The sequence below is a fragment of the Scatophagus argus genome, chromosome 12 (assembly GCF_020382885.2).
Source record: "Scatophagus argus isolate fScaArg1 chromosome 12, fScaArg1.pri, whole genome shotgun sequence".
NCBI lineage: Eukaryota > Metazoa > Chordata > Actinopteri > Scatophagidae > Scatophagus > Scatophagus argus.
In genome coordinates this window covers 11,890,991-11,910,018 of record NC_058504.1, presented here as the reverse complement: position 1 = coordinate 11,910,018, position 19,028 = coordinate 11,890,991, and the positions used below count along the sequence as shown (strand labels likewise).

General features: G+C 45.0%; 4 protein-coding genes across 6 annotated transcripts in view; 2 read left to right on the top strand and 2 right to left on the bottom strand.

Annotated features, from left to right (window-relative positions):
• LOC124068323 (calcium-binding protein 2-like) overlaps positions 1 to 4,479 on the top strand; it is a 10,426-nt gene extending 5,947 nt beyond the window's left edge. Inside the window, exons 3-7 of the mRNA XM_046406484.1 lie at positions 2,490 to 2,520; positions 2,607 to 2,741; positions 3,157 to 3,266; positions 3,814 to 3,961; positions 4,051 to 4,479. Of these exons, the coding sequence (XP_046262440.1) occupies positions 2,490 to 2,520; positions 2,607 to 2,741; positions 3,157 to 3,266; positions 3,814 to 3,961; positions 4,051 to 4,076 (450 nt within the window). The 3' untranslated portion in view covers positions 4,077 to 4,479. The remainder of the gene's footprint in view (positions 1 to 2,489; positions 2,521 to 2,606; positions 2,742 to 3,156; positions 3,267 to 3,813; positions 3,962 to 4,050) is intronic.
• Positions 4,480 to 5,320: 841 nt separating this feature from the next.
• On the bottom strand, positions 5,321 to 8,416 carry LOC124068614 (beta-crystallin B1-like). Of its 2 annotated transcripts, none has more exons than XM_046407010.1 (7): positions 8,023 to 8,416; positions 7,188 to 7,309; positions 6,848 to 6,945; positions 6,616 to 6,734; positions 6,395 to 6,527; positions 6,173 to 6,315; positions 5,321 to 6,076 (listed from the first exon to the last, which is right to left on the bottom strand). In XM_046407010.1, the coding sequence occupies exons 3-7, from the start codon at positions 6,938 to 6,940 to the stop codon at positions 5,905 to 5,907; spliced, it is 660 nt and encodes a 219-aa protein (XP_046262966.1). In that variant the 5' UTR covers positions 6,941 to 6,945; positions 7,188 to 7,309; positions 8,023 to 8,416; the 3' UTR covers positions 5,321 to 5,904. The 2 variants fall into 2 exon arrangements, with proteins under 2 accessions (XP_046262966.1, XP_046262968.1); XM_046407012.1 differs by having other exon boundaries at positions 7,188 to 7,306.
• cryba1l1 (crystallin, beta A1, like 1) lies at positions 8,301 to 10,906 on the top strand. The gene is made up of 6 exons (XM_046407013.1): positions 8,301 to 8,422; positions 9,030 to 9,112; positions 9,263 to 9,381; positions 9,539 to 9,680; positions 9,769 to 9,911; positions 10,225 to 10,906. The coding sequence occupies exons 2-6, from the start codon at positions 9,038 to 9,040 to the stop codon at positions 10,370 to 10,372; spliced, it is 627 nt and encodes a 208-aa protein (XP_046262969.1). The 5' UTR covers positions 8,301 to 8,422; positions 9,030 to 9,037; the 3' UTR covers positions 10,373 to 10,906.
• A 1,157-nt stretch (positions 10,907 to 12,063) lies between these two features.
• Positions 12,064 to 18,117, bottom strand: LOC124068577. Of its 2 annotated transcripts, none has more exons than XM_046406934.1 (7): positions 17,872 to 18,117; positions 16,915 to 17,029; positions 15,526 to 16,793; positions 14,490 to 15,359; positions 14,239 to 14,364; positions 12,726 to 13,617; positions 12,064 to 12,622 (listed from the first exon to the last, which is right to left on the bottom strand). In XM_046406934.1, the coding sequence occupies exons 2-7, from the start codon at positions 17,015 to 17,017 to the stop codon at positions 12,573 to 12,575; spliced, it is 3,309 nt and encodes a 1,102-aa protein (XP_046262890.1). In that variant the 5' UTR covers positions 17,018 to 17,029; positions 17,872 to 18,117; the 3' UTR covers positions 12,064 to 12,572. The 2 variants fall into 2 exon arrangements, with proteins under 2 accessions (XP_046262890.1, XP_046262889.1); XM_046406933.1 differs by lacking the exon at positions 17,872 to 18,117 and adding an exon at positions 17,632 to 17,843.
• Positions 18,118 to 19,028: the final 911 nt, after the last annotated feature.

Below are 19,028 nucleotides of genomic sequence, written 5' to 3'. Positions count from 1 at the left end.
CAGAAAGAAGCTATTGAGAGAGAGCGAGAGGAAGGAAGGATTTGGAGGAGAACAGGTGGTCAGATTGCTTGTCAACCAGGGGAGGCTGGGTAATGGGTAACTGCACCAAACCATCTATGAAAGTGAAGAAGGTAAGAGCCCTTGTCTCTATCTTTATTAGACAGGCTTGCCGGAGCTCGATGCTTTCTCTTGCACTTGCTAATTGATGCTTTTACAATTTTACATCTGTTAAAATTTACTGGTTCTGTTATTGAACATCTCAGCAACTTTGAACTTTCGTATGGGAAAAATATATGCAACAAAACACTGATAACGACTACGTGCTAGTTTTTGGAGCTTTCTTTGCAACTTGACTTAACTAATTGATACCTCTGTAATTGTAGGTTTTACTTCATTTCTATTATTATGTATCCTGTGTTAGTATGACTCAGATCTTATTGAAGACTGCCACATCCACAGACTGAACATATTCCTTGAAGGCGGTGATGGCTTCCTCTAGCATATCTGTAGGTTTTTCTAAATGCAGCAAAAGTGGAAAGTTATTTGCTGAAATTGCAGCACTGGTTGTTTCAAACCACGTCATATAAATTTTCTTTTTTGATGGCAGTACATCAGAACGAGGTCATACTGTTAAAAATCTCACCCCAACAGGGTTGTAGACCAGACAGCAGAATTATCAGTCGAGACTGCAGCAGGGTGGACGCATAAAGAGGATGTTGAGATCGAGAAGGTTTTTCACTGTAGAGATAATAGCTGATGTGAGTGGATTGCCTTGAAATAATAAGCAGCTTATGTAATCCGGGCTTACAACCACATTCCATCTAATGACTGGAAACAGTTGATCTTAGCCTTGTTCCTTGAAAGATATGATTATGTTTCAATCAATCATGCAGACAGTGTATGTATGGCTGACAGTTGGAGTGGTGGAATAACAGCTTGGTCTGCCTCTGAAGGGGGTAGTGGATGGGAAGGTGAGGGCAGTGGGCCAGCAGGGTCTGCAGCCGGAGGGAGAGGAGGATCAGCAGGTGGAGGATAAGCTGTTCAACGGTCCCTTTGGTGCGCTGGTTAAGAACTGCAACATGCTACACAACATCGTGGGCCCGGCCTGCATCTTCCTTAAACAGGGTTTTTCGCAGACACTCGTATGTAACAGAACACAAAGACTGCACACTGTGTCCTCACACGACCCCCCCTCACCCGGTGCAACTTTTTCCACTCGTGTCGATTCATTATCATTCCCGCATCGTGGCTGACCTTCCTGCTCTCCACCACACCAGCTGTGCTATCCCATCACTGGCACGACTGGTCAGACAATCAAATCTGCTGCCAGTGCACATGCTCAGTGGGGTCAGTCGTTCGGTTCCATGGAAATTATTGACAGGCTTTGTGGAGCTTCCTCTGGGGCGTAAGATGAATATGGAGGTCAAGGCTGAATTTCAAAGCAGGCAGTGTGCCACTCCCCCCCGGCATCCAGTAAAGGTCCCTTAAGGCTCCAGCTTCACTGCAAGCAATAGTGGGTGTACTATGGGCTCATACCAGGTTTATCCAACTGGACACAAAAAATGTTAACAACTGTATAGAAAATCTCACATTAAATGATCTTACTGAGCGTGACAGGATTTTGCAAGTATTGCAAATCACTGCACTGCACTTATTTTCTCACTGCATCCCATGTCGTCTCATGCTGTAATTTGGTTTGAACTTGAGGCACGCGGCCGTCGTGTGAAAAACGAGGCTGAGGACATCCGAAGAAATAAAATAAAAAACCTCAGAGGATTTGTCACATATTTTTTTTTTTTTCTTGCCTGTTAGCCTGACATCCTCCACACCAAACAACTTGTGTTATGCAAGTTTGTGCTTTTGTATGGGTGGATGTGCATTTGAGCTTAAGTGAGCTTATGTGCCAGATACATGTGTGCTGATATGCGTGTGTGAACAGTGGAGATGTGTTTAAAGGTCTCTGTACCAGCTAAACCACCCAAATCTCATAATCGCCAGATGTGTCTTGCCTGGCAACCTCTAACAGATAGTGTGGTTACCCTTTGTGAGCTACCGTACATTAATTGTCATATATATCATAATGCGATATACGATTTAATCCTTCTAGATTTAGATGCAGCTTTTCATTGCGAGATGCACTGGGTTTGCTAACTATAACACACACATGGAGTCAGTTGTGACACTTTAAATGGGCATTTCAAATAACAAAATCACGTTTCATTGCATTGCTGCAGCTGACTGATGCAAAGCCAGACTCCATTAATCACCCCTCTCATTTTTATCTGCTCACTTGATGTTTGTGTTTGTGTGTCATTTCTTCCATGTTCAGTGGTTGTCTTCGATGATGTTGCTACAAAGCCGACTGTGTTTATATGTCTGTATTATGCCAAACAAGCGCTCTAAATATTTTAGGCATTTGTCTTTGAGAGAGATGTTTAGTGCTGTGTGAAGTGAGAAGCTAATGTGTGCGTCTCTACTTCCTGCAACAGGACAGAGAGCTGAGACCGGAGGAGATTGAAGGTGAGATTTTGGTACGTTTACAGCATAATAACTTGATGATGACAGGTGACTTAAATCAAAACGTGTGCTTTCTGTGTTTCTGTCAGAGCTCCGTGAAGCTTTTGTGGAGTTTGACAGGAACAAAAAAGGCTACATCAGTCATAAAGACCTGGGGGAGTGTATGAGGACCATGGGATACATGCCAACAGAGATGGAGCTCATTGAACTGAGCCAGCAGATCTGTGAGTGGAACAAAAACAGAGTCTAGGCATCCAGACCTCTGAGCCCGTCAACCCCACTGAGTGGACTGACGGAAATGAAGTGTTAACGAGTTGTCAGTTCAGACTTATATCAAGCAAATAACATTCTGGCACATCTGAGTGAACCACATAACTGCAACATCTCCTGGTTTGTCGATATGCTCCACAATACAAAATTAAAAACTGAAAAAAGAGAAGAACAGAATGAGAGCTGTCTAGTTGGAAGCCAATACGTCTTGAAAATACATGCATGCTAAGACCAAATAGCTTGCGCTGACTGTTACTGCAGTTGATTAATGATAATAATTAGATTATTTGTCATTTAACGGAGATGTGTGAACATCAGAGGCGACAAGCTGATGGTTAGCCTGTCGTGACACTTTTTTGTACGTTGTAGGTGGAGGTAAAGTGGACTTTGAGGACTTTGTGGAGCTGATGGGACCCAAAATGCTGGCCGAGACAGCAGACATGATTGGAGTCAAAGAACTACGAGATGCATTCAAAGAGGTCGGGGTGTACATATTGGTACTTAAAGCTTGGTACTTAAAGCAAGAAAGAATTATCAGTGTGTGAAGTTTCTGATAAAATGCCTTTATTTATTGAACTGTCCAGTTTCTATCTTAGCAGGCCTTCAGCATGGTACAAGTAAAGACGCAACACCTGAGCTGAGGTTTTTTTCCAGTCATTCAGAGTTGTGCTCTAATTGGGTACCTTCAACCTTTTGTACCACAGACAATAATGGTTGCATTCCACATTTCCTAGTATCGTCAATGGAATAACTCACTGGGAGCGCTAATTTTGTTAACTACACTTGCGTGTCCCTGAATTATTACTGGCTGATAAACCACTTATATGACTGGATGGGACATTGTTGTGACATCTGGAAAGAAAGAGAGAACGATGGCACAACGTGAAGGATTTGAAAATGTCATACTTTGGTGCCGTCCAGTGGTACTATAAATAAAAACACAGTGGCTGCCTCGAAAGTATGATGTAGTGTATTTCCTAAAATGTCCAATTGTCTCTCAAAATGTCTCTGTGTGCGTTTGTCCAGTTCGACTCGAATGGCGATGGTCAGATCAGTCTAACTGAGCTGCGTGAGGCCATGAAGAAGCTGATGGGAGAACAAGTGACCAACAGAGAGATCAACGAGATCCTCCGAGACGTCGACCTAAACGGAGACGGTCTGGTGGACTTTGAGGGTGAGAGAAATTCTTAATTGGAGCCCACCTGAGACCACATTTGTCCTCACCTTCTCGTCTCTCATTCCTTTATCTTCTTGTCTTTTCAGAGTTTGTGCGAATGATGTCTCGCTGACCGGACCAGCTGCCCACATGTCAGATGAACAAAGACACTATGCAACCGCTGGATTTGTTAACACGCTACCTTGTAGTGAACTTGATTCTTCTGTTCTTAAGAGCACTCGTTTGAAATTGTATTTTTATATTAAATAAAGAAAAAAAGGAGAGAAAAAAACTATCCGGTGCGACAAAAAAATGAAGTATTTTAACAGCCGTAAAACATATCAAAATCATTATAGACAACATTTATGATTGTGTTTTTAAATATATTTTTATATAATCCATGCTTGTCTTCTGAGTGTAAAATCTTTGTTTGTATAACTGTGAAAATATTTTTTTTTTAGATTAAAGATATGTTCAAAAATGGGATGAAAGGCCAAATTATTTTCGAACAGGTGAACTTGGGACGATATGTTCAATATGGAGTTTATGACAAATAAACAGCACACAGTACACTGACAGTCAGTTGGTTTACACAGAATTCATGGAATAAAATGGAGATTCAGCTAAAACACACACAGTCCAACGCAGTGTGTAGGAAAACATTAAGAGGACCAACTGCTCCAGCTCAGAGGACACACATAAGCATCATGTTGACCCCTCACAACATTCAAGAAACAAGCCTGAATGGAAGCACACAAGCATTAAATTCAACAGAAAATGTGCCAAAGATTTTTGTAAACTGAATAAAATATCTTAATTAATGACAAAAAATGCATTTCAAATTAAATATTTATATATTTTGTTGGATTTGTATGGATTTGTTGGATTTGTATGGATTTGTTTTGCATAAAATTATATTTCAAATGTTCTATATTTGTTTCAAACAAAGTTAATTTATGAATACCATGAAAAACTTGTACATTTCAGTTTAATTAATGACTGTATCTCTATGAAGAGGGCTTTAGCTTTAGGTTTGTCCTGATGGCAGGTCTGAAACTACTTCACTGCTGTCTGTTTCTGTACAAAGCACTGCAACTACAAAGTAACTCTGAGGCATTTTGTAGCTAACTACACAAATCTTTCCAAACCCCATTCAACATGACTACAGTAATGCAGAGTGTTTGTCCACTTTACTGATGACAGCTCGTCATAATTAAAACTGTGAACAAAGACATTATATAACATACTGGTTCAGAATATTTTCCTGACAACTCAGGCATGAAATGATATGCGTGTCTAAAATACTGTGCTTCAGAAAAGCAGTGACTGATTAAAGAATATGATTGAGTTCTCATTTTTTAGTTAACTTGATCTTTTATTTAGCTGCTTTATTCGTTGACATTTTCATTCAAGTCGTTTTTTTAGCAATAAGTAACAACAACATCTTTGAAATCAAGATTTTCTCTTTTATTGAAAACTTGGCCAGGATTCTGTACAGCAGAGAAGGTGTGCAAAGCACAGGGGCAAGAAGTCGAGGGCAGGGGGGGGTTGGCTCCAGGGACTTCCCATGGTGCATCATACCCTGAGCCGAGAATCAAGTGTGTAAAACAGCCAGAGGAGTCGTGTTCCTTCGTTGGTGTTTCAGAGGACTGCGGAGGGGAATGAAGTGAGGAACTAAAAAAAAAAAAAGGGAGAAAAGGGGGAGGGAAGCAAAACTCAGCCCATAGGGGAGAAAGAGAAAAGTAGAGACAGAGAGGAATGGAGGGTGGTCCCGCTGGTCCTTCCACTGAGGTGTTGTCTCCAGTCAGGGGCAGATCTAAATCCTCACCTTCCCCTCATTATATTAGGTCATAGACTGTTGAAGGTACTGAGGTAAGGCCTCAGACATCTCTCCCCCTTTCCCTCTTCCTCCGCCCCTCTCCCTCACATCCGCTCTTTCTCTTTCTCTCCTTTCCTGAGCCTCACTTGCTGGCCATGGTGTAGCAGCCCTGTTGGTGCCACTGCATGTCACGGATACGCCTCACGGACTGGAACTGAGGATGGCGGGCGCCATACTCATTGAAGTGCCTGTAGTCTCCCTTCTCCAGCAGGTACTGGCTGCCACGGTATCCAGGGAACTGGTATCCCACCCAGCTGGGGATAAAAGAGGAACCACATCATGTATACAATTGACTTTATGGAGATTTTTATGTCAGTGAGGATGATGTCTGAGCAGCAACCGACACTCACGTTCCACAGCTGACAATGATGCTGCCCACTCTGTCTGTGAAGCCGTAGGAGAACAGGCTGGGAACGTCATCGTCCATGATCTCCATCTTGCGGCCCTTGAACTCTCCAACCTCGTACAGGCAGATCTTGTGCTTCTCGGGATCCTGGAAGAAGAGAAAGACACCAGTTTTAAGGACGGACCTAAAGCGAAAGAGAAAACTTGAGAGTATGAGTATTTTTTACCATTCTGACAGGCCTGAAGGAAAGCAGGTAGTCATTCTTCTGGCAGTTGCTCCAGGAGTCCCAGCGAGGATACTCTCCCTTCTCCAGGATGTACATCTCACCACAGAAGTTCATCTGCTCAAAGCCCACGAAGCTGCAGGTGAGACAATAGCATGAGGTATCCGTGTAAAGACAAACGTTTTAAGAGTGAAAATGCACGTGTGTCTTTCTTTGAGACTTACGGTCCGCACTCAACGCGCAGGGAGCGCACGCGGTCCATGCCCATCTCACACACATTCATGCACTCGTTGCTGATCTCGATCATGCGACCCTGGAAGTTCTCCTGGTCGAACACGTACATCTGGAGGCGGAAGGTGCACGCAGATTCAGAGTCAGTACGCAGCACAACAGCAGTGGTCTGTAATGTGATAAACTAAATATATCTCAGTGTGGTGTCGTATGAGGGCCACTCACCTTATAGGACATCATTCCCATCTCAGACTTCTTGCCCTGAGCAACCTTCCCGTCGGTCTGGGAAGAAGTCTTGGACTTATCTCCACTGGACATGTTTACTGGGTGGCAAAAGGCGGTAAAACACACTTAGAAAGGGTATGTTCATGTGACAAACTGAACCTGTTTTAACTGGTAAAAAGGCACCAAGGAAATGAAGGGATACATTGGAGACAGAGGAAAGAAATAAATGCAAAAAATATGAAAAAAGTATATTGAATATGTATATTTTGTATGTTTTTCTCCAGCTTTGTATCTCCACACGGCCACAAGCATACATCCTGCGTGTGTGTGTGTACCTTACCTGTCTGTGTGTGCGATGCCTGCGCCGAGCCTCACTCAGAGTGTGTGTGGCTCGGAGAGCGTCTCTTCCTTTTATACGCTGGCGCCCATGGGAGAGGGATTATGGACAGAGAAACAAACCTGCTGAGGTCAGAGGTGCGAGACAAAAGAAAACCCCACATCATCAGAGAGGGACGGACAGAGGGGATGGGCGGAGACACAGGATGAGTGACAGAAGCTGGAAAATAAAGTACAACAGTAATAAAATAATAACTGAATAAAGTACAAGGTTACATTCCTGACAACAACTTTTAGGGGTAAAAAATTGTAGTGAGTTAGTCATTTAAGTCATAGTTATAGTCAAGTTCTAATCATTAAATCTTATATTTGTCATGTCAGCATAAGGACCCACTTATTTCAAAACATAAACCGCCAGGCTATACTAACATTAGACTTTGTGTCGACAGGAATGTGGGACATCCAACTTCTGATTTCCACATAAGGTGGACAAATTTAAATCCATGGTCACAAAATGTTCCAGACTTCAAGTCAGTGAGTACCATTCATACCTGACATGTACATTTGGACTAAATGCTTCTTCTCTATGTCTACTCCCCCCAATCCTCATACAGGAGAGGATTTGTGTTTTGCATTTTGCTATTTGTTTAAATTAGAGATTTAACTGCAGGGAAACTTTCATGGTAACAGAACTTTGGAAGCCATTGATTTTGATTTTGAACACACAGGTTTGGATGCCTGCACCCTTGAAGGTGCAGTATCGTTTGGTGAGATGCCATTGTGTGAGAGCGGGGCCCAAATGAAACTTTTAACGTTTCCATACATGAATACAGACAAACCCAGTTATCTCCTTCTGTGTCCCCCCGAGGTGCCTCTCTGCTCCGCCGTTAATCCCGGCATTCTCCACTCCGATCCCGGCCCTTTGTGCCTGGGCACGAGCTGGACTGCTGACCGGGGTCCGAACATACCGGTGCGCCTTTTGTTTCGGAGCATCAGCAGCACTATGGGATCTGCTGAGCTGGCCGCTGGAGTCGGCCAACAGCATCCAGCGGCCGCGCGTCGCCACTCCGGGAGCGCGCCTCGCAGCCGGTGCGGAGTCAGAGCAGGTGACGCGCATCCGCAAGCGCGCTCCCCGACCGTCGGTATAAAACTGAAGCGCCAGGTTCTCCCAAAGCTCTACGCGAGGCAGGCGGTAGGCGCGTACCACTCCAAAGCTCATCTAATAACGTGCCAATCTAGGTAAGGCTGCATCTCCGCTTTGAACACAGCTCAGGGTCAGACAGACAGGTGCACTCAAGCTGCTTCACACAGACACCCAAAACCAAAAAGCACTTTCTGAAACACAACATGCAGCATGTTGCTCCTTCTCAGAAGTGTATGTCATGTTTCACATTTCAAAAAAAAAAAGAAAAAGCCACACCTCCTTCAGGTGTTTTAGCTCACATTGTTATGAGTTGTATCTGGGTAATAATTCAAAAGGGTCTTGCGGTGAAGGCGAAATTGAACACCGTTCCTGAAACAAATCGGTACAATAATCAATCCATCCGCTAATCATGACTTGAGGGACTCTATTGTAAATAGTCATTTTCTTTTCTGTACTGTGCACAGCTGCAGGTACTTGTTTGCTGTGTATTTATTCTTTCTGAATGCTCATCCTTCCCTTATCCCTGCATGCTTTGCACCCTCTATATCCTGTTTGCTGCTGTAACATTGTAATTTCCCAGTTATGGGACTAATAAAGGATTATCTTATCTTATCTTAAGTCTAAATGACCAGGTTTTTACTCTCACATACGTGTTTGACCTGACTTCCCCTTCCTCTCTCTGTCCTCACTTGCCTCCCTCAGGATTTAAGATGTACAGAACTACAAGGTCCCCAATGATGCAGCCGCTGGTCAGCTCAGGAATGGGCATGGCTCCTTTCTTCAAGGTAAATGCACATCCATCCATCCATCCTTGCGCAAACTATATTCAAAATAAGAAAAAAGTGATGGACGTGAGATATGGATTTACATCCCTGCTTGATACTCAGAGGTAAATGATGACCCTGTTGGCGGCTTAACTCCTGTTGTCTCCCCAGGTGACCGTGTTCGAGCAGGAGCATTTCCAGGGCAAGTGCCTGGAGTTCACCTCCGAGTGCTGCAACATTCAGGAGTGCGGACTGGACAACATCCGCTCCATCAGGGTGGAGAGCGGAGCGTAAGTCTCAAACTTTTCCTCTAGTAAAGAGATCCAGTCTACTGAACGTACAACCTGTACGACCTTAAAATAAAAATCACAATACCCACACCCAAGAATCGAACTTCTCAGAGGGACATACAGTGAAGTCACCAGTTCCCTCTCTGTCTCTGAACAGCTGGGTGGGTTATGAGCACCATGACTTCCAGGGCCAGCAGTTCATCCTGGAGAGAGGAGAGTACCCCCACTGGGACGCTTACAGCGGCTCCCTCTCCTACCACGTGGAGCGCCTCATGTCCCTGCGCCCCATCTACTGCGCCGTGAGTTACATCCTGTCTCTTAGCGTTCAGGCGGCAATCAACAATGACCGTGGGAATTTAAAATCCCGACCTCCTGTCTCCTCTACAGTCCCACCAGAGCAGTCGCATGATCGTCTTCGAGAGAGAGAACTTCATGGGCCGCAGCGTGGAGATCTGTGACGACTACCCCTCTCTGCAGGCCATGGGCTGGATGATGCCCGAAGTTGGCTCCATGCACGTGCAGTGTGGCGCGTAAGTTCATTGCGAATCATTTTGAACAGCACTAATAAGATGCTTTTTTAAAATCAGGAGACGCCCGTACAAGCGCTCTTTCATTTTTTTTTCAGGCGATTTAGACTTATCTGGCTTAAGTCCCGGATGTGTCAAAACATTCATTTATTCTACACACTAGACAAATGAATCCATGCACTCTCACTATAATCCGTCATTATTGTGTATTGTATGTAACGGACATACCAGCTCGATGTAGTAAATCCCTACTCTGTCACAGCAGCTCCTGAAATAGTCCCACTAAGCCTCGCTGCCTTCTCTGTCCTCCCCACAGCTTTGTGTGCTACCAGTACCCTGGCTACAGGGGCCAGCAGTACATCATGGAGTGTGAGAAACACAGCGGAGACTACCAGCACTGGAGAAACTGGGGCTCCCACTGTCAGACACCCCAGATCCAGTCCATCAGGCGCATCCAGCATTGAGAGGAGGACAGGCTGAGACTGAGACAGCAGCTCCCCTCGACCTCCCTTTGCCCATAACCCTCTCCTCCCTTTCTTCCTTCCTTCCTTCCTTTCTCCAGTCCTTTTCCTTCCTCTTGACTCGAGCTCCCGACAGCTGCACCGCCCCAGCTCAACACCAATCACTGATTTTCAGCCGCTGCCAGAGTGTGATAAGAGACAATATCGCACTGTTAAAGCACAGGGAAACACACACACACACACACACATATACACATGCTAACATAAGTGACACTCACACAGTGTCTTTTTATTTGGTTTAGAGGTCCCTGCACAAATTTGTACAAACACACACCTGCGCTGTACTCTCACCTGAGCAAGGAACCAAAAGAGGGGACACGAAGCTCCCACGTGGCGCCATTAACCAGGAAAACATCCCCGGCTGCAGTCGCCCTCCTCAGTGCAGCAGACTGCTCTCTGGTGCAGCTCAGATGTGTTTTGTTGTTGTGTAGGAGGTTGATCCACAGGTTGATGACTAATAAACTCATTTTCAGCTCATGTACTCTTGTTTTATTATAGTTAAGTGTGTACGTGATATCACGGTGACTAGAAAAAACACAAAAGCACGAATAAACTCCATTTGCAGTATGAAAGGATCAGCGGTTGTGGTTGGCTGAAGGTCATGTCAGTTGTGACGGGATTAAATTGTCAAAGTTTTTACAATGGAGGGGAGGGGGTGTACAGACACTTCACCTAATCTAAAGTACGCAACCAGGAACAGTTTCAATTTCAGTCTCTACTAATGTTTTGATATTCCCATTAGGAAATAATGCGAAAGGCATTAAGTCAAGCTGACCGCTGATCTCTCTTAAGGATTCAACTACAACATGTTTAAAGCTGCCTTTCAATTCAAGGGTTCTGAGATACTTATTTAAACGCATACCTGCCAGCGTAAACCCCAGTGTATAGGATTTAGGAGCAGAAATGGAATAGAACATCAATTCTTGTTTTTAATTAATCATGAGTACCTTAGAATGAGCCTTTCATATGTACAGAGGGAGTGGATGCGCTTCCACACAGTCCAACATGCTGTGCCATCATGTTTCTACAGCAGCCCAGAAGCAGCAAACCAACCAGTTGGCTGCAATCTGCAAGCACACAACTCGACCGCCACCAAATCCTCCACACAGGACCTTTACGGCGGTAAATTAGGCTGGCGGCACACCGCAAAGGAAGCTGAGGACTAACGAAGGAAAGCACGGTGCAGACGCGTAACAGGAGGAATAACTTCAGTCATTCACTTGTAAGTTTTACACTATCAGTAGCAAAAAATAGATTCATCATCTTCATCACTTACAAAATATGTGCGGCATTTAGGTAAAAGCAACAAGCAAATTCAGAAAAACATTTGTCACTCAAACACCATGCGGGATAAAGAAATGTGCTGCAAGTTCAGACAACACAAGCCAAAATTCACCAGAAACACTGAAACTAACAAATGTGAGGTTCACAAGGGTGCTGACGATGTGGATTTACGCTCTGACACTGTGGTTCCAGTATTAGTGGAGCTACTGACTTACACATGTTGAGACTATAATACGATATGTGATAATCAACCCCACAGCTGGACTTAAGTCTAAGTCCTGCACATTTATGTCTACGTCAGCCTCACTTTCACGTGGAGCCGCAGAACAGAGCTGATGCGACACAGGAAGTAGGAAGGAGTTTTTATTGTGGAAATCAGAGTCCTGGACTCCAAGTGCCACGGGGAACATGACGAAAGATTGGCTGACAGTAAAACAAGGAGAGTTTTCCTCGAACATTTACAAACCGCGGCAGAACAGACACACTGACGTTATCAATTATGCTTACAATCAATGCAGTTTGAGTCGCATTCACAACTAATAAAACACTCCTGATTCCTTTGTCAGTACACAAACCTGATGCTTTTTTGAAACTGTCTTGTTTTCAACACTTGACACTTAAAATAAACTTTACACACACACACACACACTAAACCGATCAGTAACAACCAAGTATAAAAATTAAAAAAAACCTAATTTGTCAGTTGGCCAGCAAAGTCTGCAAATTCAACTCAAGAGCCGAACCTGAATATTAAACTCAGTCAAACGTCTGCATGCATCGTGGTGCTCTTCTTTTCTTTGCCCGTCCTTCAGTCCAAACAAACGGCTAACATGTTGCTGGATGCTCTTCTCACTGTTCTCTACCTGTCCTGTAACTCACGGCTAAATGAAACAAGTTCCCCAATGTTTTCTGTGAAACATACGAAATAAAATAAAAAGAAATGGCATGACTGTGCATGACAAGTGCTAACGTAAGAGCACCTCAGTCCAATACTTTCCCTTAGCAAGCTCACCTTTACCCATCGCAGCGAAGACGGCTGATGAGGCACACTCTGTGTTTTCTCCGACAACGTCAACGTCCTCGTCTTCTTCCTCTTTCTCAAAGTCCGAAGACTCCATCCAGTCGATGATCACCGGACCAGGGACAGGACTGCACCCCCCAATCACATCCACGTCCTCATCTTTGTCCTCTTCCGAACCTCCTGTCGACCCCAGACTGGCCTCTGAATCTGAATGAAGTGAAACAGAAGGCTTCACTTTAACGAGGTCACCATGAGTTCGTCCTGTTCTGCTCCGCCGAGTGTCCTTAACTGCATCTTTTTGGCAGTCATCTTCATCATCTCCGTCCACATCGATTAAGTCGTCACAGCTGCTCTCCGTCTCTTCATCCATCAAACATTCCTTAGTTTCTACGATTTCACTCCACGCTGTTTTCTGAACTTCTCTTTCTAAACACTCTCCTCCACTGGTCACTGAAACAGCCTCCACATCGATTGTGTCCTCCATCTCTATGGCTGCTGGTTTGAGGTGTGCAGGATCAGAGCTTGGCGTGCATGTTTCAGAGGTCAGCTGTGGCATTTGCTCAAAGCAAGCCCTCTTGGCCACAGAGACGCTATCACTTGTCCTCTCCTCTGTCTCTGCTCCCCTCCTCTTCAGGCTCATTGTCGGTCCATCCGCCTCTTCCTGGGGCTGGACAGTCAAGTCTTGTTCATGTCTCTCTTGATTTTTCTCTAGTTGTTCGTCTGTGCCACAGGGCTCAACAGGTTGTGGCTGAATCGGCGGAGCTGAACTCTCACCGTCAGATAAACTAAGGTGTTGTCCATTTTTCCTGGGCCTGGCTCGTGGTTGGCCAGCTGCACGGGGCAATTTCTGTACAAGAGGCTCCTCGAGAAAGGGAATACTGTCCTGTGAAAGAAATTAAACTTATTAGTTAAGATATATAAATACAAAAATCACAGTCTGTAAGCATGCTAGCATCTCTGCAAGGCTGCACTTGTGCCCATACACAACCCCAATTGCAAAAAAGATGGGATGCTGCACGAAACGCAAACAAAAACAGAAATGCAATAAGTTGCTAAAAATTTGACATGCACTCAGTTGAAAACACACAAAGACAATATACTGAATGCTCTGCCTCATCAGCCTCCATATGCTAACTATATGCTTATCCTGAATTTAAAACTGCCAGCATTTTTCAACATGCAAGCGCAAGGAATTAAGGGATTTCACCACCTGCAATCCATAATAAATTCAGAGAGAACCAACACTGAGTGCCTGTGACCTGCACTAAAAACTCACGATTGGGAAGACCTCGATCAATAAGCACAGTCCGGCACTGCATGTAAAAACGCAAGCCGTGACCCTACATGGGGACGATACTCACTACAGGTAACCTCCACATCTGTGCACTATCGACCAACATATCCAGGTCAGGTCAGACTGCTTATGTGGCTACAAACAATAACATAAAAACATGGTGTCTCTTTCTTTACAGAACAGGTTACATCTCAAAAGGTCCGTGCTCACCACTTGTGCTTCCTTAAACCTGCTCCGGATTGGGTACGTCTTTGTGCTCCACCAGAAGGACTGATTCTTGCCAGACGAGCTGTCACGTGGGCATTTCACTGATGAAGAACTGGTTTTTGCAAGCCCCTAAAAAATATAAAACACAGAGGAAAACATCTAATGTTGTAAATTTATCAGACTTAAAAAAACAGGTTTTTTTGGCCACACATCATCAGGTACATTTACGGAAATTAGTTAGAAATGTCTGACACCTTGACGTCCAGAATCTGACAGCTGCGTCCCTGCAGTGTCACTCTCACTGGCAGCAGGCCACTCCTCTCCAGTTTCACCACAGGCCTCTGCTGTAGCTGCTTGTCTACTTGGTCATGAACCGTTTTGGTCTTTGCGTCACTCGATGATGCTGGATTCCTCACCCTCTTTTTCTCCAGCGCCAACATATATTGTTTTTTTCTTCTCCTCTTTCGTCGTTTGTTCGATGCTTTCACTTTCTCCGGCCTTCCCTCGGTATGTTTGCGGGGAATAGCTGAAGCCTTGAGTGGAGTTTCAGCTTTGTCATTTTGTTGCGGCTCAGTTATTTGAGAGCTTCCGACTGGAGCCTCAGTGCAGCTGTCACCATCCATCCCCACCTCTTCTCTGGCTGTACAGCTGTCAATATGCCGCTCAAAGGACAGGAGGAAGTGCTCCAGCATCGCATTCAGCTCTCCATCTGCCTGCTGCTGCAGAGCGGGCATATCGGTGTTTGCAGGGCTGGAGCTGCCGACTCCTTTCGCTTCAATAACAACCTGTCCTTGTTGTTTGTTTTGGGCAAAACTATTGCCAGAGGACACACAGGTACAGCTGCTGTGACTGACAGGAAGTAGAGGCTGAAAATGCGGATCTCCACTGTTGCTGCTTGGTAAAATGTTGAGGCCCATGATCACTTCCTCCAATAGACGATCAATCTGTTCAGGCTGTTCGGCGTGAGGTGAAGCGGCCGGAGGAGGGACAGAGGTGGGGTGGCGGAGGGGGAATGGTGCTGGAGACACGTAAGGTGCTGCAGGTGACAGAGAAGGCCGACGGGAGGGGCTGGAGGCCGTTGGTTTGGCTCTCGCCCTCCGAGGCCTGCCAGCGGGGACGTCATCCTGTAACCGGGCAGAAAAGTGTATTAATTACAAGGCAAAACAAAGTGCAGATGTACAAGAAATTAAAAATGCCTGATTGTGATGAGCTGATAATCTGAGTCAGTTCACATATAACTGAGCAGAGCTGTCATCCTCTTTAAGTGCAATGACGTATGAGCACTCTCACCTGGTGAAACTGCTGCGTTGTGTTCCTCCATCCACTCCGCATGTTGCCTGTCCCTCTGCTGGGACTGAACTCCCACGCTTTGCTGCACGTTCTTCTCTTGTGACAGCGCTTGTCTTTGATCAGAAGCTCTCTGGTCTTCAGGTACAGCTTCCTGCCTGCAGCTCCTCCACCCTGACCCGTCCTGGACGTCCTGATCCCCCACCTCTGCAGAAACAAATTCTGCAGCCTGCTCACCCCCACATCCTGCACGTCCACTGTCTGCATGAACCCTCCCCTCCCCCTCCCTCCTGTCCTCGCTCGTGGTCTCCTGGCTCTTCTCGCATCCGTCCCAGCTCTCCTCGCACCTGATCCTCGGCTCCCCCTCGGTCGCCCCCTACGGGATCCCTTCTCCTTGTCTGAGTTCAGGAAGTAGTTGATGTATCCCGGGATGTTTCCTTGAAACTGCTCGAACCTGTCATCCTCCCATTCTTCAGCTGCTGCTACACCTCTGGCCGCTTGTTGAGGGTCAGCAACACACAGGTTTGGTAGGCCGGAAAAAGAAGACAGAGGAGGTGGGGCGGGGGCGTAAGGCTGGACCACAACAGATGTGTGCCCAGCTGCTGTGGATTCTTGCATAGGGTCCATGTGAGCAGAGGAAAAATGATGTGTTTGGTTTTCCTCTAGTGGGTAGACAAGGGACACAGGGACACAGGGGACTTGTGAGGGAAGAAGACTGGGATCTGTCTGTCCCAAACTCTGGAGAGCAGATATGTCAATAGTCTCGAAAGAGGCTGCTGGGTGAGGAGGAAGAGGAGCTGCGTTTACCTGCAGCTCCTCTGTCTGAGTCCATGTGTCTCGTTCACCGCCTGAGACCGTCTCTTTCCACAGAAAGGTGCTCCCATCCCTCACTTCTCTCCTCCACCCTCTCCGTCTCCCCTCATTTTCCTCAGGCACCGGTGGCTCCGTCTGCACTCCCACCTCTGCATGTTGGCCTTCTTCTTTTTCTTCTTCACGTCTACTTTTAGGATCTCTCCTTGTGACTTCCACCAGTCCACAGATGCCCAGGTTGGCTGCAGCAGAAATGGCCTCTTGCTTCTCCTTCTCCCCCTCCCCTGCCATCTCTCCAGTGTACAGCAGCCTGACCATGTGAAGCAGCGTGCAGGCACCGAGTGCCCGAAACTCCAAAAGACGGGTCTGTCCTGCAGGGGGCGACGGCGCGGAGGACAGAGCAGAGGAGATGTGGGGGCTGATGGCGGAGAGAATACAACTGTGTGCTGGCACTGATACACCTGGAGGAGAGAAAAGATGTCTGTAATGTTCCCATGAATACAAGAAACTAGAATACGAGATGTAAGAGTGTGATAACGCAAGCGTGATTCAATTTTGCTGTTTTTGTGGGTGCATTTGCACCTTCTGTCTTGAGCAGAGTGTCGCAGAACTGGCTGCACTGTTGCTGTCTCTGCAGCTCAGCGAGGAGGAGGGCTTCAAACCCCGGCTTTTGGTAGCACCACATCTCTCCATCCACCTCAGGGGAGGAACAGAGAGGAAGACAATGACGTTCAACTACTATGGGCGATGACAATCTGTATTTGGACTTTTCAAATTCAAATACGTCTGTCTGAACGAACAAATTGACACACACAAAAACAAACAAAAAAACAGTGTATTATCACAAACAAATGTTCAAGAGATCATGTACTTCATTCAGCAGATGCTTGGAGTACTGCATACATATATATCAGCCCCTTAGAGCTGTAAAACTGAGAAATACCAAAAAACTAAAAAGGTTGTGTACATGTATTAGTATTATAGTATTAGTATTTATACACGTGCTATTTCTAAGATTACTTAATACTGTTGCGATATTATTATTGTCTTGTGTCTTAAATTATTACTTTGAAATTCATTTGAAACTGATCATTTTGCACATTCAATCCAACGCTGAGTACTTAGTATAACAAATAAGATCAGCACTGAAACTACTACTGTTATTGTGTTGTTGTTTCTCTCCTTTTAATAACTAAACGTAGAGGTTCTTAATGATTAAAATCAGCAATAAACGCTTTCTGAGCTGAGACAAAACTTAAAAGCTCGAGTCCCCGTCCGCAAACGTCCATCACCGCACACCTGCAGATTAGCATCGCTGCTGACAACTAGCAGCCCGCTAGCGGTGCACCTGACTACCAGACCGTGCAGACCGAGCAGGCGTAAACTAGTCATAACTCATTAACATGCCACGAACGTTACATTATTGTCTCTAACTATACTTCTGAGCACAACCTGAGCCGCTTCAACAACTTTAATCAGGCGGACTACAATGTTGTTTCACGTGAAGGCGGGCAGGTGAAACACACTGGCCTCACTCACCTTTTGCGAGTCTCAAAGCTCTCTACAAATCCGCCCCCCCACACACACACACACACGTCAAAGAAATAAAAGCAGTTCCGTTTTAAAATATGTATGTTTTAAAGTAAGGTTTACAGACAGTGTATGTTTTTGTTTTTCGGTGGGGTTTTCTGTCATCCACGGGTCAGCTTGGTGAGCAACGTAGCGCAGTACGCTTAGTGTCGCCGCCAGGGGGCACCCCGGGTCACCACGCAGCCGTGGCCACAAGCGACATCGCAACGGACAGTCAAAGATTAGTGACAGAGTATTAAAAGTGTGATAGTTCACTTGTGCTACTTCCCGTTTCGCTTCTAAAGACGAGACACCACATAGATTCGCCCTTTTTTGGTTGGGTATTTCCATAGGCCTTTTGTTCCGGTTGGTGGCCACAAACAATGAAGTTAAGACACCAAATTTATTTTAAGAACATCCAATTCAACTTATACTTTGTTGTCATTTCTCCAGAAATACTCCAGAAGTTTTAAGGTACTTGTACGTTATTTATGTTTATGTATACTACTGTTACAAGGAATCTGATTTGTTTTGGTTGTCTAATGGTAATATGTTGAGCTGGATTTTTGTCTTTTTTGTGTATTGTTTGTTTGTTTTTTGTTTTGTCTGAGAAAACTATATCTAACCTAATAAGACATTTTCTCTCACGGACGTTGACTGCTTTTAAATATTTCCTTTTTGAATTTTGTGGAACTGTATATTATGATTTGTTATATGGCCACCCTAGTTGTTGTTGCTGTTGTCAAGTGGTTTGTAAGCCCATATGACTTGGTCACCATTTAGTGTAGAACGCTTAAAAAAAAACCACACAGTTCAATCAATCAATTAATCAATCAATCAATATATAAAGCAATCTTACTTCTGGTATATAACCAGTTGTTTATAATGACTCATTTATGGATTTTTTATTATTATTATTAGGTATATATTTCTGTGTATAAGGGACTACTTTAATCAGTGAAACACTACACAGTCTGTGTGAGGTACTGTGGCTGAAGACACTCCATACACACTAAGCCACATTAAAACATAATCCCCTGTTAATTATCACCGCCCAACTCTGCAGCAATAAGGTTAAGGTCTTATTTGGGGCAAACCATTTTTAATGTCAACCTTGGATACTCTGC

Coding starts and splice junctions, on each gene's coding strand:
- LOC124068614 (XM_046407010.1), bottom strand. CDS start 6,940: ATGTCCAGTGGAGATAAGTCCAAGACTTCTTCCCAGACCGACGGGAAG. Junction 6,735..6,847: donor TGGGAATGATGTCCTATAAG/GTGAGTGGCCCT, acceptor TTCCGCCTCCAG/ATGTACGTGTTCGACCAGGA. Junction 6,316..6,394: donor CCTTCAGGCCTGTCAGAATG/GTAAAAAATACT, acceptor CTCTTCTTCCAG/GATCCCGAGAAGCACAAGAT.
- cryba1l1 (XM_046407013.1), top strand. CDS start 9,038: ATGTACAGAACTACAAGGTCCCCAATGATGCAGCCGCTGGTCAGCTCA. Junction 9,382..9,538: donor ATCAGGGTGGAGAGCGGAGC/GTAAGTCTCAAA, acceptor GTCTCTGAACAG/CTGGGTGGGTTATGAGCACC. Junction 9,912..10,224: donor ATGCACGTGCAGTGTGGCGC/GTAAGTTCATTG, acceptor TCCTCCCCACAG/CTTTGTGTGCTACCAGTACC.
- LOC124068577 (XM_046406933.1), bottom strand. CDS start 17,724: ATGACTAGTTTACGCCTGCTCGGTCTGCACGGTCTGGTAGTCAGGTGC. Junction 15,360..15,525: donor CAACGCAGCAGTTTCACCAG/GTGAGAGTGCTC, acceptor GCCCGGTTACAG/GATGACGTCCCCGCTGGCAG. Junction 13,618..14,238: donor GGTTTAAGGAAGCACAAGTG/GTGAGCACGGAC, acceptor TTTCTTTCACAG/GACAGTATTCCCTTTCTCGA.